Below are 16624 nucleotides of genomic sequence, written 5' to 3' on the forward strand. Positions count from 1 at the left end.
AAATTGGCCTTTGTGCAGAGCTAGTAAAACGGAAAAAAAAAAAAAGAAACGAAAAGAAAAAAGAAAGTTATTTGGAAAGGTAGTCCAGCCTAAAGGAAAAGGAATCTATGGGGCGCCTGGGTGGCTCAGTCGTTAGGCATCTGCCTTCAGCTCAGGTCATGATCCCAGGATCCTGGGATTGAGCCCCGCATCTGGCTCCCTGCTCAGCAGGAAGCCTGCTTCTCCCTCTCCCACTCCCCCTGCTTGTGTTCCCTCTCTCCTGTCTCTCTATCAAATAAACAAGTAAAATCTAAAAAAAAAAAAAAAAAAAAATCTAGAGGTTGGCCAAAGAATAGAAGTGCATTAAAAAATAAAAATAATAATTAAGAAAATCTGAGAGTCCCTGACCAGGACTGATTAGTGTGGATTTCCAAGGTTTTCAGACTTCAGACTTATATCTTGAGTGTGGGTATAGGATGCAAAATGAAGCTGCATTCTCTCTACTTCTGCTTGCAAACCAGTAGGAGAGTGAATCATTATTAGTTCTGAGCTTATCCAAGAACCAAAGGTGCCTTTGTAAATTCCTAAAGATACTTACTTAAACTCACACTACACTTTGACTAATGATGGACATTGGAAATGGTGGGATAATTGGTTGAGATCAGGGCTTGTAAGCAAGAGGCTTTTAAGTGAGTAAGTAATGAAAAGTTCAGATCCTCACTGATCAACATTTGTTAGATTGTTGCCTGGATGAAGGAACAAATCCTGAACAAAAGCATCAATCAATAGATAATTCTGTTTTCCTTCTGGTTAAGAATATTTATTGAAAAAAATGGCAGCACAATAAAATGTTTTATTGAAATGAAGATACTTATGTCCGTTTATGAAAAAGATGAGAAAAACATGACTTTTATTTTTTAAATTTTTATCTGACGGAATGGGAAGTAGGAGAAAACTTATAGAAGACTCAGAAAAAGCCATCAAAGACAAAATTTAAACAATCTAAATAAGATAAAATCTAATTTACCAAGTTCAGCCTCTAAATCTAAAATGTCAGTGTGTGTGTAACATGTTAATGGCTCAGAATTATAGTAATGGCCAGGATTGAAGAGGAAACATTTGTTTATAATTTAAAATGCAAAGGGTGAGGGAAGCTTAATGATGCATTATGTTTAGATAACTGATATTGTGATATAAAACAAAGCCACATTTTTAGAAAGAGGACATTTTGGCCAAGTGGTTTCCTGCAATTGGAATTCAAGCTCTCAAATAATACTGCAGTTCCAATATTTTTAGGCTAATTCTTAATGCTTTTATTTGTGAAGTGAGGGCCTGCAATTGTAGTCAATATAGGCTCCTCTTTGTGCCCTCTATGGGAGGACAGAAAGACTCTCCTCAGATGCCGAGTTTTAGTTTGTATGTTGTGGCATTCTTCCCAACACTTCCCAGAATAGTGTTGATAGACAACACAGTGACAACACATAACCCTGATCTGATCTCACATGTAAATCTGTGTCTGGATCGTATTCTATCATTTCTTAAACTAAATAGTATAGGGAAAATTTCTCAAATTCTGGTTTTTGTTTTTGTTTTATTTTGCTTCTAGAATCACCAGTACATTTATTGTGTTACTGAAAATGATTGGGAAAGCCAAAGACCAAATTCTTTGTAGGGGAGAAAATCCCCTCTATCAGAAACATGCCTTATATCTGAAAGGGTTAACAGGCCTCTTAAAGTTCTAAATTTCTTGGGAGGGGGGACCCTGTGACCCTGTTAGGATCTGGCTTTGGTCATTTCTTAGGAAGAATGCAATTTAGAACTCTCCTATATTATTCTGCCAGCTATTTAGTTATTGATGATATTGACTTTTAGTTTTAAAATGTCTTGCTTTGGAAAATTGTTTCTAACAGCCCTCATCCACTTATATTTTGAATTTTTATGTTATATCACTTTTCATTTGGGATATTAAGTCAAATTCCTGGTAACCATTCTCCACAATCCAATTTATTTTTACCCAAGATCCATTGAATTCAACTCACTGCCTTTTTGTAAAAGGTTAACCCAATATTTCATGTTATGTTATACTTTCTACTTATGCTATGTAAAAGAAAAGTTACTGTGATAAGCAGCCAATAAATTGCATTCGGAATGTTTATTCTCAAAAATTACATTACTATGCTGACATAGATAAACATAATCATTTATCACAATATGGATTGTGAAGTAAAAGCTAAAATAAATGGAACCATCTTGCCTGTTACCCAGTTTTTTTTTTTTCCTTTAAATGTTGGTCACAATATCTACCTTTAAAAAATGTCATCTTCTTATTCATCAGCTTGAATTAATGTATGAGATTAGTAATGGTTCAAGGTTGAATAATGACAAAAAACACATTCATTTTATAATAAGAAAGTGTTTTCAACTTTTTGTATAAAAATGAGGTTATATTTTCTAATGTTGGCTCTTATTAATATGTTGTTTTGTCATTATTTCATCAGAAGGAATAAGCCATTTAAAACTAATAGCTCTATTTGATGTTTGTTGTCCAGAAAACCTAGACATTTAAATTGGTGGATTTTGAAGAAATCTCATGTCCATCATGTATAGGAATTGCTAAAAATAATCTTTATTTATATTGGGCTAATAAAGTAAGTCCCAGTGATGGTTATTAGAGTGAGTATAGTACACAGTGAAATCTGCTGAATGTAGAATTTAGTGATTATTTATTTATTTGATAACAGCTTTATCAAGGTATAATTCACATACCACACAATTCACTGACACAAAGTATAGAATTCAAAAGCTGTTTGTGAATTCATAGAGTTGTGCTGCCATCCCCACCCACCATCAGTTTCATCACCCCAAAAGGAAACCATGTGTCCTTTGGCAATCACTCCATTTCCCCCTAATTCTTCCATCTCTGGCAAGCACAGTCTACTCTCTGTTTCTTTATATTTACCTACTCTAGACATTCTATATAAATGAAATCATACCATATATGTTATTTTATAACTGGCTTCTCTCAGCATAGTTTACTATGTTCATCTATGTTGTTTGCGAATTTCCCAAATTTCTTTCTGTTATTGATATTTGATTCCATTCCATTATGGTTGGAGAACTACTTTGTATGGTTTTAAAAATTTAGTGAGGCTTGTTTTATGGCCTAGCATATTGTCTGTCCTAGAGAACATTTTGTGTATACCTGAGAAGAATGTGCATTCTGCTGTTGTTGGGTAGAGTGTCTTACAGATAAAGTTGTGTGTGTGTGTGTGTTAAATCTGACACCTGTCCTCTCTGGAGAGAGTTTCTGTTTTCTGCTTGCATAGGGTGAAGTCTTGGGCATGTGCACAATAACTCTGGGATGCTAGTGGTTTTATCAGGGCTCTAGATGCCTTTTCGCCTATTGTTGTTCAACTGCCCACCTCTGTTGGTCTGTTGGTATTACACCCAGCTCTTGGTTTTCACTGATTGTTGGCTGATTACTCTATTATTATTATTATTATTATTTTTTTTTTTTTTCAGTGCTCTGGGCTATAAATTGCTCTACAGTGTAAGCCAATTAAATTTGGGCCCCTTTCAGGGATAGTTTTTGAAGTGAGTCTTTGAGGTTTCTTGTGACCCTAGGGGAGCTGTTCTTAACTATTTCTTTCCCTGGTTCTCTCTGGTAAATAGTCTGCCTTATGATTTAGTTTATTGCTCTCATGAAGCTATCACCCTCCTCTTAATTGCCATCAAACTGTTGTTTTGGGAGTACCCATAGGCTTGAACTTACCCACATACTAATTCTAATAAAGTCAGTTCCTTTGCCGGGAGCTGTCTGTTCTTATGGCATGCCTCTTGTTCTGTGAAAAATCTCTGAACCACAGCTACAGAGCTAGGGGTGGTTTAGTGGCCTGCTTCTTTTGGATGGACACTCCTGCTTTATGAGCAGAGCACAAGTATAGGCAGTAGCTTCCAATCTCAGTTTGCTTCTCCTGGTATATTAAGTCCAAAGAGTGAGCAAGTTGAGATGAGGGTGATCAGGACCCCTGGGTAATTGGCATGCTGTTCTTCAGAGAGAGCCTCTGTTCTGTGAGTGGGGGCTGGGTGAAGCAAGGGAACTCCTAACTTCTCAGCTGCACTTTGTGGAGTTTAGTTGCTGCATAGAGGTTGGGGGTGTGTGTGAGTGGGAAGGGTGGGGGCTGAGAAATACTAATAGTCTGCCCTTCTCTGGGAAATACCACAACCTCAACTGGAAGCTAGGGGCAGATGGACCCTTGTGTTCTTGGCAGCATTCCCCTGAGGTGGAATTTCTGTCATGCTGAGCTGGGAACATGGTGGGTTGGGGGGTGGGCAGGCCATCCTTCAAATGCCACAGACCTTCACTATTCTTACCAAGTTTTGGTAGATTTTTCTTGAATAACTGTTTCTTCAATTGCTGTTTAACTTTAGCATGATTTCTGGAGATTTTAAAGGGTTCTTATTTTTACTAATTTTTATCAGTATGTTTGTTTTGCTGGGGAATTGATCTGCAGAGGTCTTCATGCCACCATTCTAGAAGACCTCTAGTGGTTTTCTTTTAAATGCTTGCTTAAGACAGGACTTTGAGATTAATTCTTTATTGAGTTATTCAGGTGCCATTTAATGTATTTGCACATGTGTTTAAAAAGGTTTTCTCTTCTACCTTTATGCCTCACAAAGTCACAGTAAAATAGACTTTATTTTTGGGTGAATTTGAATATAAGCTTAGAATTGAGTTCTGAGTCAATCCCTTCTGCATATTAATTGTGAGATCGCAAGTGGGTGGGTTACCTAAACACCTTGAATTTATTTGCTCATCCAAAATTTTTATTTAATAGTAGCTGTTATTAAATTAGGTAGTGCAGGGGCGCCTGGGTGGCTCAGTTGGTTAAGCGACTGCCTTCGGCTCAGGTCATGATCCTGGAGTCCCTGGATCGAGTCCCGCATCGGGCTCCCTGCTCAGCGAGGAGCCTGCTTCTCCCTCTGACCCTCCCCCCTCTCACGTGCTCTCTCTCTCATTCTCTCTGTCTCAAATAAATAAATAAAATCTTTAAAAAAAAAAAAAAAAAAATTAGGTAGTGCATGTGAAAGCAATTTGTAAATTCTAAAAATTTAAAATGGACAGTATTGCATCTTTTCTGATTTCATTCTCATCTAAACGCTATGTATAAAATTTATCTTAAAGAGTCTTTGGTATAGTTTATGTGATTTTTAAATTTTTCATATTATAATCGATATTCTTATGAAATCAACAAGTATATTGCCTAGTAAATGATTACTTTAGATAAGCTTATTGTGGAATTACAATAGCAGGAGGAGAAAACAACATTTTTAGTATATGTCTTGGGATGTGTGGGGTAATCTTAAAATAAAATTTTGATTTTTTTAAATGCCAATATATATGATTATACATTGTTTATGCTATTTTCAGAGTATCCTGGCTTTAAATCCTCGAACACAAACTCATGCAGCGCTGCGTTCCACTTCGGCCAAGAAAGTAGACAAGAAACACTGGAAAAGAAATACTGATAAAAACTGCATTGTAAGTACCACTGATAGATGATTTCACACTGAAAATGATCACATCTTACATATTGTAAGACAAGATTTTACATATACTTTGAAATACAATTAAATGTGTGTAAAGTACAGCTATAATTTTTTCATATTTTAAATATTTTATATTTGAATAATCTCAAAAGTGTCTAATTTTATTCCTTAAAAATCTATTGAAACATTTAAAAAATTATGTAGATTTAGTGTGGTGCGAAAATTTATTTTCTTAAAAATCTATAAAATTTCTCTTTAAATTGTTTTGTAAAGAAACAATGTGTTGGCGAGGATTGGAGAAAAAGGAACCCTTGTGCACTGTTGGTAGGAATGCAAACTGGTGCAGCCACCATGGAAGAAAGTATGGAGGTTCCTCAACAATGAATAATAGAATTACTGTAGATCTAGTAACTCCACTACTGGGTATTTACCCAAAGAATACGAAAACACTAATTTGAAAAGGTATATACACGCCTATGTTTATTGCAGCATTATTTACAATAGCCAAACTATGGAGGAAGCCCAAGTGTCCCTTTATAGATGAATAGATAAAGAGGATGTGGTATATATAAATAATGGAATATTTATTATTCAGCCATAAAAAAGAATGAAATCTTGCCATTTGCAACAACATGATTAGAGCTAGAGAGTATAATGCTAAGTGACAAGTCAGTCGGAGAAAGACAAATGCCATGTGATCTCACTCATATGTGGAATTTAAGAAACAAAACAAATGAGCAAAGGAATAAAGGGCAAACCAAGAAATAGACTCTTAACTATCAAAAACAAACTGATGGTTACTAGAGGGGAAGTGGGGGGTAGGTATAATAGGTGATGGGGATTAAAGAGTGCACTTGTCATGATGAAAAAGATTAAATTAAATTAAAGCCTTTAAAAATTGTTTTGTATAATGACACAAGGACACAGAAGAGTTTCCATATTATAGATATAATTCAACTGAAGAGGAGTATGTTGGTATGTACAAACTGTTGTAAGATAATGCTTTTGGGGAATATATGTACAGTATTTGGGGAAAACTGTGAACATTTAATATATCCAAGTGATGTTCAGGAGCACAAATGTCTGGGATTACTGATTGCTGAAATGTTATTTAACTGATTCTATGAGGTTAACACAGGGCTGGCACTTTGAGGCCATAAATGGGGATTAAGTACAACCTCGAAGGCAATGTTTAAAATACCATTTTAGGGGTTATACATTTTTAAATTAGGAAAGCAATTTCCTTTTTACCCAATTTCTCAAAATTAATTTCCCCAAAATTAATTTTCTCAAATCAGTTAGTGAAACAATGAATAGTATTAGTTTATTTGCATTGGCTTTTTGGTACTTTGCTTATACTGTCTAAGGTAATGATTTTAGTTTATTTTTATGTACTTCCTTCTTCCTTACATATTAACTCTTTGATGATGGAATTGAAGTATGTGTACAGGTGTGTCTGTATTCATGTGATTTTTAAAATTTTCTTGTCACTGAGCACTCAGCAAAGTTTTTTAAATGAAAAAAAAGGGAAATAAAAATACAAACAGGGGTGCCTGGGTGGCTCAGTCGTTAAGAGTCTGCCTTCGGCTCAGGTCATGATTCCGGGGTCCTGGGATCGAGCCCCGCATTGGGCTCCCTGCTCCGCGGGAAGCCTGCTTCTCCCTCTCCCACCCCCCCCTGCTTGTGTTCCCTCTCTCGCTGTGTCTCTCTGTCAAATAAATAAAATCTTTAAAAATAAATACAAACAAACAATGTGACTTGAGATGATAACACATAATAGCAAACCTGGATTTGGAGTTCACTTTTCCTTGTACCATTTGGGTGAGTTTTGCTTTCCACTATGAGGTCAAAGGAGACTAGTGTGATCCAAATTAGATCATTAGATCAAATAATAGGCTGACTCTAAGGCATGATCTTATATTATGAAGTGAATAAAGAAATAATGTAAATTTCAAATTTAGAAAGCCCTCAAAGATTATTAAGTCTAAATCATTTTAAAGGTATGAGAACTCTGATCCAGAAAAATTATATGACTTCTTCTCTAAGGTCTCATTTATATATTATTAAACTATTTATGGTGAGGTTTTATTGAGAAAGAGAGGCTTTCTCTGTTATCATTTTTACTATTTTTATTTTGTGAAAATTAGCATTTTATTCCAAAATGTTAAGCTGTACACTGTCTAATTTTACCATATATATATATGTATGTGTGTGTGTATAAATGATGGGCAAAGATGTAGTGAGATGGGTTTTCTCCATTAAGTATATATTGGCACAAATTCTGAGAAAAGCAGTTTGACAGTATATCTGACAATATTCATTAACACCTGTGTTAGTTTGCTAGGGCTGCCATAATAAACTACCATTAACTGGGTGGCCTAAAGAACAGAAATTATCAATGTTCTGGGGGCTAGAAATCTGAGATTAAGGTATCAATAGGGTTGTTTTCTTCTGAGGCTTCTCTACTGCTTTTTCCTTGTGTCTTTATATGGTCTTTTCCGCTCTATGTGCCTGTGTCCAAATTTCCTCTAATAATGACACTAATCATACTAGATTAGAGTCTCCCTTAATGACCTCATTTTAATTCAATTACCTCTGTAAAGACTGTCTTCAAATACAGTTACATTCTGAGATGTACTGGAGGTTAGGACTCCAACATATGAATTTGTGGGGGATATAATTCAGTCCATAATAGTATCTTTAAATTATCAAACACTTATACCCAATAATTCATCTTCTACTAAACTATCCTAAACAAAGAATTAGGAATGTAGGTAAAGAATTAAGTAGAAAGAAACTTATCCCCACATTATTTATTTGGTAGACAAAAATGTGGGGAAAACCCACTGAATTGCAACCATTGAGTTGTGGTTAAATAAATTAGGGCAGATCCATTCAGTGGTAAATTGTGCAACCATGGAAATTATTTTTAAAATAATTAATAATCTGGAAAAATACAATCTATGTTACAAGGAAAACGCATGAAACATTATATTTAAGAATGATTGTGTGCAGTTACACAAACACACACACCCCAAGACACATCAAAAAAGAAAATATAATGGAGTGTTAATTGTGACTAGCTTTGTTTTGTTAGCACCTTTGTATATTTCAAGTTTTCTATGATAAGCAAGTAGTAGTGGAAAATGAAAGGCAAGTCATCTCAATTTATAAGATTAGATTTATTGCTCTGGATGCATACCATTTTGAAATTTTATTTGACACACTTGTATTAAGAAAGAGTAGTGAAATTCATACCGAAAGTGGAAACATGGAGCTAAGGTTGAAAGTTACTCTCAGTGCAGTTAAAGAATGTGGTTCCTTTCCTTTTCATTATTATGCTCTTTGTGTTTGCATGAAGAATTGATTAAAAGTATAACCAAGAGATATGATTTATTTTTTAATTTGTAAATTTTCATACTTGTGTTTTATAATCACTCATCAAAATTTAAAAGCCTTATATGTATATAAAGCAAACATAAGACTTTGAAAGGTAGAAAGAAGGCCAACTAGCTAGAGAAATACAACCTAAAGAATGAAACAGTAGTGAGTTCCCTGGGGTTTATTTTTTCTGCATTTATCCCAGTCTTCGCAGGGGGTGGGGGAGGGTGGGAGCGCTCAGCTGGCTCAGTCAGTAGAGCATGTGACTCTTGATCTTGGGGTCATTAATTCAAGCCCCACCCTGGGTGCAGAGCTTACTTAGATTAATTAATTAATTAAATTAAAAAATAAAAATAAATAAAAAAACATGTTTTGGGAAAAAATGGAATTAATAAAATAGATAAATAAAATGAATATCCCAGTCTTGGAGCTAAAGAAATTGGAGAACTGGAAATGCTAGGTCCCAACTGGAAATGCTAAGTCCCAAAATGCTAAGTCTGTTCTCTCTAGCTAAAATACCAGGGAAGGAACAGCCTAGCAAGACAAAAAACCTTCAGATAGTAACTACTCTAGCCTAACACAACAAGAAAAACTGTGACCCCAACCCATGTCTATTCCATAAAGGCTGGGTAGGAAGCCTAGACTTCTGCTCTGTGATGAGATAATGAGATGCCCAAACACCTCTGCTGGGTGAAAGAATAGAGAGCCAATATTTTCATCCCCATTAGCTAGCTGGTAACCGAGTGGGCCCACATCCCCACTTACCCTCTGTGATGTCAGTGGAGAGACCACTGGACTTCTGCTACCATCCAGAGGAAGAGAAGAAAGAGGGCAGGGCTGAAAAATACTCAAAAAGGAAATAATGGCTAAAACCTTTCCAAATTTGGCAAGAAACGTAAACCTATAGATTCAAAAACCTGAGTGACACCCGAAGAAATCCACAGCAAGATATGTCATAATTAAACTTCTGAAAACTAAAGACGAAGACAATATTCTGAAGGATGCCAGCCCACTTGCTTCAAGGCAGGGACAAGTCCTGTGGGCTGTTAAGTTCCTGAGCCTTGCCCTATTGCTCTGTCTATGACTAGACAGTACCACTGACTGCATCCTTGCTCTGCAAGTCTCCCTCCTTCCTACCCTGCTTTACTTCTCTTGTACTTTTCCTGAATAGCACTTACTCCGGAAATCACCTGCACACAAATCCCTGTCTCAAATTTTGCTTTTAGGGAAAATCAATTTAAGTTGCTAAACAAAGAGTCAAATCGTGGGGCCTTATGAGCAGCACTTGATACAGAAATTTGCTCTCTCCTTCCTAAAATATTTTCTTTCTCTTCGCTTGCAGGACATCAAACTCCCTTATTAGCATCTTCTTGGCTTCTTTGTTCATCTTCTCACCCCTAAATATTAGAGTGCCCGGGGCTTAGATCATTCTCTCTCTGAGGCTCATTATGTTGGTGATCTCATTTTTTTTCCTCACTTTAAATGCTGTCTATATCCAGAATCTTATCACCTCTCACCACCTTCACCACTACCAACCTTTCTAAACCAGTACAGTTATCTCTCATCTGTCTCAATAGCCTTGAGACAGTTTCCATGCTTATGCCTTTCCTGGTAGAATCTCGTCTTAATACATATGAGGAATCCTTTTAAAATTCCCATGCTTAGAATCTTTCAGTGGTTTTTCAGCTCACTTGGAGTTTGCACAATTTCCTTTGTACAGTTGTCACCTTTAACAAGGCCTTCTCCGGCCACTCTATTTAGAACTCTAAGACTGCCCCACTCTGAGCTCTCTTTAGACTGCTGTGCTTAATTTTTCTTCTAGTGCTTATCACTGATATACTCTTTTTTTCACTCACTAATTTATTTTTTATCTTTTTCCACTGGAATATAAAGTCCAGGAGGGCAGTGATTTTTGTGTTTTGTTCATTGTGTGTTCTGTTTCATAAGCTGTGTTCCCAGCTTCTAGAACAGTTGGTGCTCACTAAATATCTGTCGAATGAATGCATGAATGAATATGACCCTTCTTTTATGTATTCTTTATACACTAGACATAAGGATTACATATTTTCTTGTATAGTGCTATACAGTTTCCAGAGTACCTTTGCATATTACATTTGGTTTTTACAATGATGTAAATAGACAACTCAGATTTGTCTCCTTGTTTTATGGATGAGGACTATGCTGAAAATGTTCAATGATTTACTTAAGCTTATTGAAATCACTTAGTGTTGCAGCCAGATCTAGAATTCAGATCATCTGGATCCAGTGCATCTTTTTCAGGATATCACCTGACTTCCTTAGGAAAGGCAAGTAAGAGTATTAGAAAATAGAATCATCAAACTAAGAAAAATATGGATTGCAGTGGTTGTCATATTTTTTTTTACCAGTAATCTTATATAATTTCTGAAGATAGCCAAAGAGATCATTTTTAGCTGACTTCCTGACCACCACATACAAAGGTTTTTTATTTATGCTTATTTTGTTTCATTTTCTAACTATTTTGCTTTGGCTTTATAATTTTGTTTTGATTTAGTTCAGATAATCATTGACTTATCACTCTTTGCATAGGTGCATCAGGGTTGTGGGTTGGGTTTCTTTGAATTCCCAGGAAAGAAGTTTTTCTTGAGCCATCGTATAGTCTTCTGTTCCTATCTGCCTTTCTTTTTAAGAAGTCCATTTTGGTCCTGAAAACAACCATATTTCAGGCACTGTACTGAATGCCACTCAGAGATGAATAAATCACAAATTATAGTCTAAAATTGTCTATTAAAATAGATACAGGTTTAGTTTTAATAAACAAAAAATTATAGGCTTCTTAGAAGATAGGCATCTGTTTGACCTGTAAAAGAGTTCGACAAATGGAAATTCTGAATTTTTTTTTTTTTTTTTTTTACCCAGGAATTTCTTTCCTTGGCAGTTTGATACCATTCTAGTACTAATTGGAAATTCTGAATTCAGTAGGGGATTTAAACTGGCAAATGTGTTTATACTGGTTAATGAAGCACGAAGCAGTTATTTCCAGTATCTTTTAAGCAGGTGTTCCATAACTGCTGTTTATTTTTGCCATTTTTGAAAATGTTGAACTGTCCTAATTGCATAAATATTTTGCACTCATTTTCCATTAGTAATTTTTTTTTTTAAATTTTTTTTATTGTTATGTTAATCCCCATACATTACATCATTAGTTTTAGATATAGTGTTCCATGATTCATTGTTTGTGCATAACACCCCGTGCTCCATGCAGAACGTGCCCTCCATTAGTAATTTTTGAAGACCAGAAAATGTTACAAATCAGAAAACTGGGCAAAAATAAAAAGGGAATGCAGTTAAAGACAGCCAATTATTAGACATCCTGTCCAAGATTCCACTATTGCATGGTGGAACCAGAGGTTGTACTCATGCAATCTGGCACCAGAACTTCTTAAGTAAAATTGTTTGAATAAGTAAATAAAAATAAATCATTGAGTTTTTTTTTTTTTATTCTAGGAAATGACTGCAGTAATATATAGGTTTTCATAAATTGTTATTGTTTTCCTGTGTGAGGTTCACAATCTTAGTCACTATTTTTGTTTTGTATTTATTGCCTTTTTATAATGGGCCAGCCATTGTGTCACTTATCACAGTAGATTGAAGATGAATTTGATTGACATAGACCTTGCCAAGAAGTTCTCACATTCTTTTTGAAATATCAATAAGTAACAATAGTACTCTTTCAAAAGAAGTACCATGAAGGAGTTTTAATTATCACGGTGATTCAGTCAAATTTGCCTTTGGCTGAATTCATCTAACTTTCATAGTAGAAGATGGATTTAACAAGGAAGATGGGAGGCAAGATTCATACTGGTGTAGAAGGCTAGAAGACAAAAGAAGGCGGGGCAGTGAGTATGTAGGAGAGAGGATAAGCTTGAATATATTTAGGAGGTGTCTCAGTCTGCGTGGGCAAAAATATCAGACTGGTGGCTTAAACAATAAACATTTATGTCTCACACTTCTGTAGGCTGGGAGGTCCAACATCAGGGCACTGGCAGATTTGGTATCTGGTGAGGACCTGCTTCCAGGTTCATAGATGGCTGTTTTCTTGCTGTGTTCTCACATGGCAGAAGGGATGAGAGAGCTTTCTGGGGTCCCTCTAAGGGGACTAATCCCATTCATGAGGTCTCCACCTTCATGACCTAATCACACTCTCATAGGCCCCATTTCATAATATCATCACACTGGGGGTTAGAATTTCAATATATGAATTTTCGTGGGGTGGACACAAACCTTCAGTCCATAACAGGTGGTAAAATAAATATGACTTGTGAGTTTACTTTATGTGTGCATTTAGTTGTTTATAAGATAAATTGAGAGAGAAATAGTGAGTTCAGTTTGTGATCTTTTGTTTCTTGTACCTGTGGGATATCCCATGTGGTAGCTCAGTAAAAGAGTCAGGAATGGAGATGAAGAGTTTTGAGTCATTAGAGTACATATAGGTATAAAAGCCTGCTCATAGAATTACCCAGGAAGAACGTGGAGAGTACAAAATGTAAGGGGCACCAAAAGACTTTGTAAGCAAGATAAATAATACAAAAATATATAAAACATGTATATAGGAGCATACCTCTTTCCTTTTGCCTCAGGCTCCAGGATGGCTTAGCATAATGTTGAAAAACACGATGGCAAGGGCAGCAGAGATGAGAATTAGTTAAGAAGCACTGTGTGGGTTGAGATGAGAGCCATGAAAGAATAGTGAGAGAGTTCCTACAAGGAAGGATAGGTCAATGTGTTTTCCCTCTAATACATGATTTCCAAATGTGGTTATTTTTTTATACTTTGGAAATTATCCTTATGATTTACTTTGTGTGCTGGGGTCCATTTTTTCCTTCTCAAGCTTACATGACTAGTAACGAACAAAATCTACATAGTTAATAAAGTTATCACTCAACCTCATTTAGAAAGGGAAGGTGGAATCATTGCTTCGATAACCAGCTACCTGGCTTGGTTAAACATGACATAGAATGCAGGTCCCAATGTTGATACATAGCAAATTCACAATATGAATTCCTTTTTTTAAACTCTGAAGTTAAATGAGTTTTTGACCAGATTCACAGTAAGAAAGCAATCTCTGTTCTGCCCTCACCTCTTCTTATGCCATATTTTAAAACAACTTCTCAAGCTTGAGTTTGCTTTCCTGATTGCTGACAATAGCATTCTTCCAAAAATAGACTCAGTGCCTGAAGGAGTTTCTGAAATAAAATAAAATAAAATAAAATGAAATAAAATAACCAAAACCAAGATTCTTTGCAACTTAATGCCTTCTTCAATAGGTGAAAAATGTTCAATAGGTGAAAAATGTATTGTTTGTATAGAGATTACAAATATCAGACTAGAAACTCAGGCATATAGGAAATATAACCTCCTTTATTTTTCTGTAACCAAACTTAGTTTTTGTTCTGAGCTTTTTCAAGAGTAGAAACTTAGTTACTGTCACTTTCAGGATTTTTGCCCCCACTGGTCCCCCTGCCCCTCCTTAGTTCTCTGGGCTAACATCTGACTTCCCTGGGATTTGGTGACAAGTGTGGTAGATGAGGTGAGCCCAGCTGATTCTTCATTATGTATTTCCATTAATAACCAATCATGGGGGATGTGGAGTCATCCTTCATTCCCTTTCACCAGATCCCTTTCTGTTCCCCACCCCTGTGCTACTTTTAAGTCATTCGTGAATGCATGACAATTCCTTCTAATGTTCCACTCAACACTGGGGCTCAGGAAACTTCACAGTTTAGTCACCTCCTCCCAGGGCTTCATCACAGGTTCTCCAGCTCATGATCTCCATGTACTTTTGCCATCCCTCTATGTCTAGTCTGAGTTGCTGGGTAATGATCCTTTTTTTTCTGGGATCTACCAACATTTCTGGGCCCTCCCCTTTCCTATGGATCCTTATCTTGTCTTTCCATTCTTAAAATATTTATATAGTTTAGATGGGAAGGTAAGAGTGGAGATAAAAATTTACTTTTAACTCATCACACATTTCCTTCTAAATCCATGGTCAACCACTCAAGTTCTTTCAGATTCCTTGAAAACCTGACTTCCAACATCTTAAGTCTCAGAAAAATTCTCTTTGTCTCATTGCTTTCTGTGGTTACATCTTTTTCTTCAAGAAATGAAAACTGGTGGCCTCAATGCCTAACGTGCACATTTTAGTAGGAAGGAGGAGGAATTATGGTAAAACTTCCCTATCCCATGAAGTCTGATTTTAAATTTGGATTTAACAGAATTGATGATTATCTCCCATTCTCCATCTAGCAGGTTCTCAACTGAGGTCTGTCCGGGGTGGGGAGAGAGGGTGGAGTAAGTTTCTAATCTTCGTCAGAGAAAGTAAGAAAGAAGGGTTAAGACAGGCAAGGCCATGGGGCGCTTGGGTGGCTTTAAGTCGTTTAAGCATTGGACTCTTGATCTCTTGATTTCGGCTCAAGTCATGATCTCAGGGTCTCAAAATCAAGCCCATGTTGGGCTCAGTGGGGAATCTGCTTGAGACTGTCTCTAAAATAAATAAATAAATCTTTCCAAAAAAAAAAAAAAAAAGACAGGCAAGGCCATTTAGAACCCCATGTTGGGAAACTTAGATGGTATTTGCAAGACTCTGAAAGTGAGTACCTCCTTAAATTTTGTGCTATAGATGCCTCACTTACCTCACTGTAATACTGGCCCTGAAAACAGCTGCAAATCAAAGAACTTATACTGTTCTGGAGGTACCAGCCAGCCTCAGGACCTAGGGATGTTCCCATGAATGTTTAAACTTGGGTAGCAACTGGCAACCAGCAATAGGGACTCAGACGGCTTTGGATGGCACAGGTAGCCCCAGAACTTCAGCCTGGCTAACTGGGTGGGCTTGCCTGGTCATTACCTTAACTTAATAGCAATGCTACCACACATTATGTATTACTGGATTTTTTGGAATCATTAATCTGGTACCATTTTACCATTTATATTATAAGAACACTTATCCTGCTACATGCATTGAGAACATTGTAATTAATTAGAAAAAAATAAGTTTGTTTTTAAATAAGTATATTGTAAGTAATCTTTATTGGACAATCTCTTCCATAATTCTAACAGAGGTTAGAAGTTGTCATTATATAAATTTATTAATTAATTTTATGTATGTGTTAGAATAGACATTAATTTGAAGAAACTATTTGATTCTTTAAAGAAAATGCAAGTTTAAAATTCAGCAGAGGGAAAAAAAATTTAGAGAGGGAAAAATATACAGTGACATGTGATTAACTAAAAATCCTTTGTCAAAGAATATAAAAATTTAAGTAGAAGAGGGATTCTGAGCCTAAAATCTTGCCTTGTGGTCATTTAGTCATATGTAGACCTTGTAATTTTGGAAGTGGGGTGGGATCTTCTAACACATAATCAGTATTTATTTTAAAATAGTAACTTATATTGCTTATGGGAAGTCTTAAAGTCTAGTTATGATTTCAAAAGGAGAATTTTGGCCATCTCGATTTAAGAACACAAAGTATACCCTAATCAATAATTAAAATGTGGAATCATTGATTAGTTTTCATTGTCTTTATATGAGATATGAACTCTGAAAAGCATCTCCTGAACATTTTTGGACTTTAATCCAATGGCTGGAAATAAGTTACTTTTCATAGCAGTGAACCCTCTTAAAGAATTAATGTGTCACATTTTTCTATATTCCAACACTACTATAGATCAATTA

General features: G+C 35.9%; 1 protein-coding gene across 2 annotated transcripts in view; it reads left to right on the forward strand.

Moving 5' to 3' along the window:
• DPYD (dihydropyrimidine dehydrogenase) overlaps nt 1-16624 on the forward strand; it is a 794994-nt gene that overhangs the window by 34612 nt on the left and 743758 nt on the right. For both annotated transcript variants that reach the window (XM_078072719.1, XM_036111511.2), the window contains exon 2: nt 5411-5521. In XM_078072719.1, coding sequence (XP_077928845.1) covers nt 5411-5521 — 111 coding nt within the window. The remainder of the gene's footprint in view (nt 1-5410; nt 5522-16624) is intronic.

Source organism: Halichoerus grypus, chromosome 5 (assembly GCF_964656455.1).
Source record: "Halichoerus grypus chromosome 5, mHalGry1.hap1.1, whole genome shotgun sequence".
In the NCBI taxonomy this organism is placed as follows: domain Eukaryota; kingdom Metazoa; phylum Chordata; class Mammalia; order Carnivora; family Phocidae; genus Halichoerus; species Halichoerus grypus.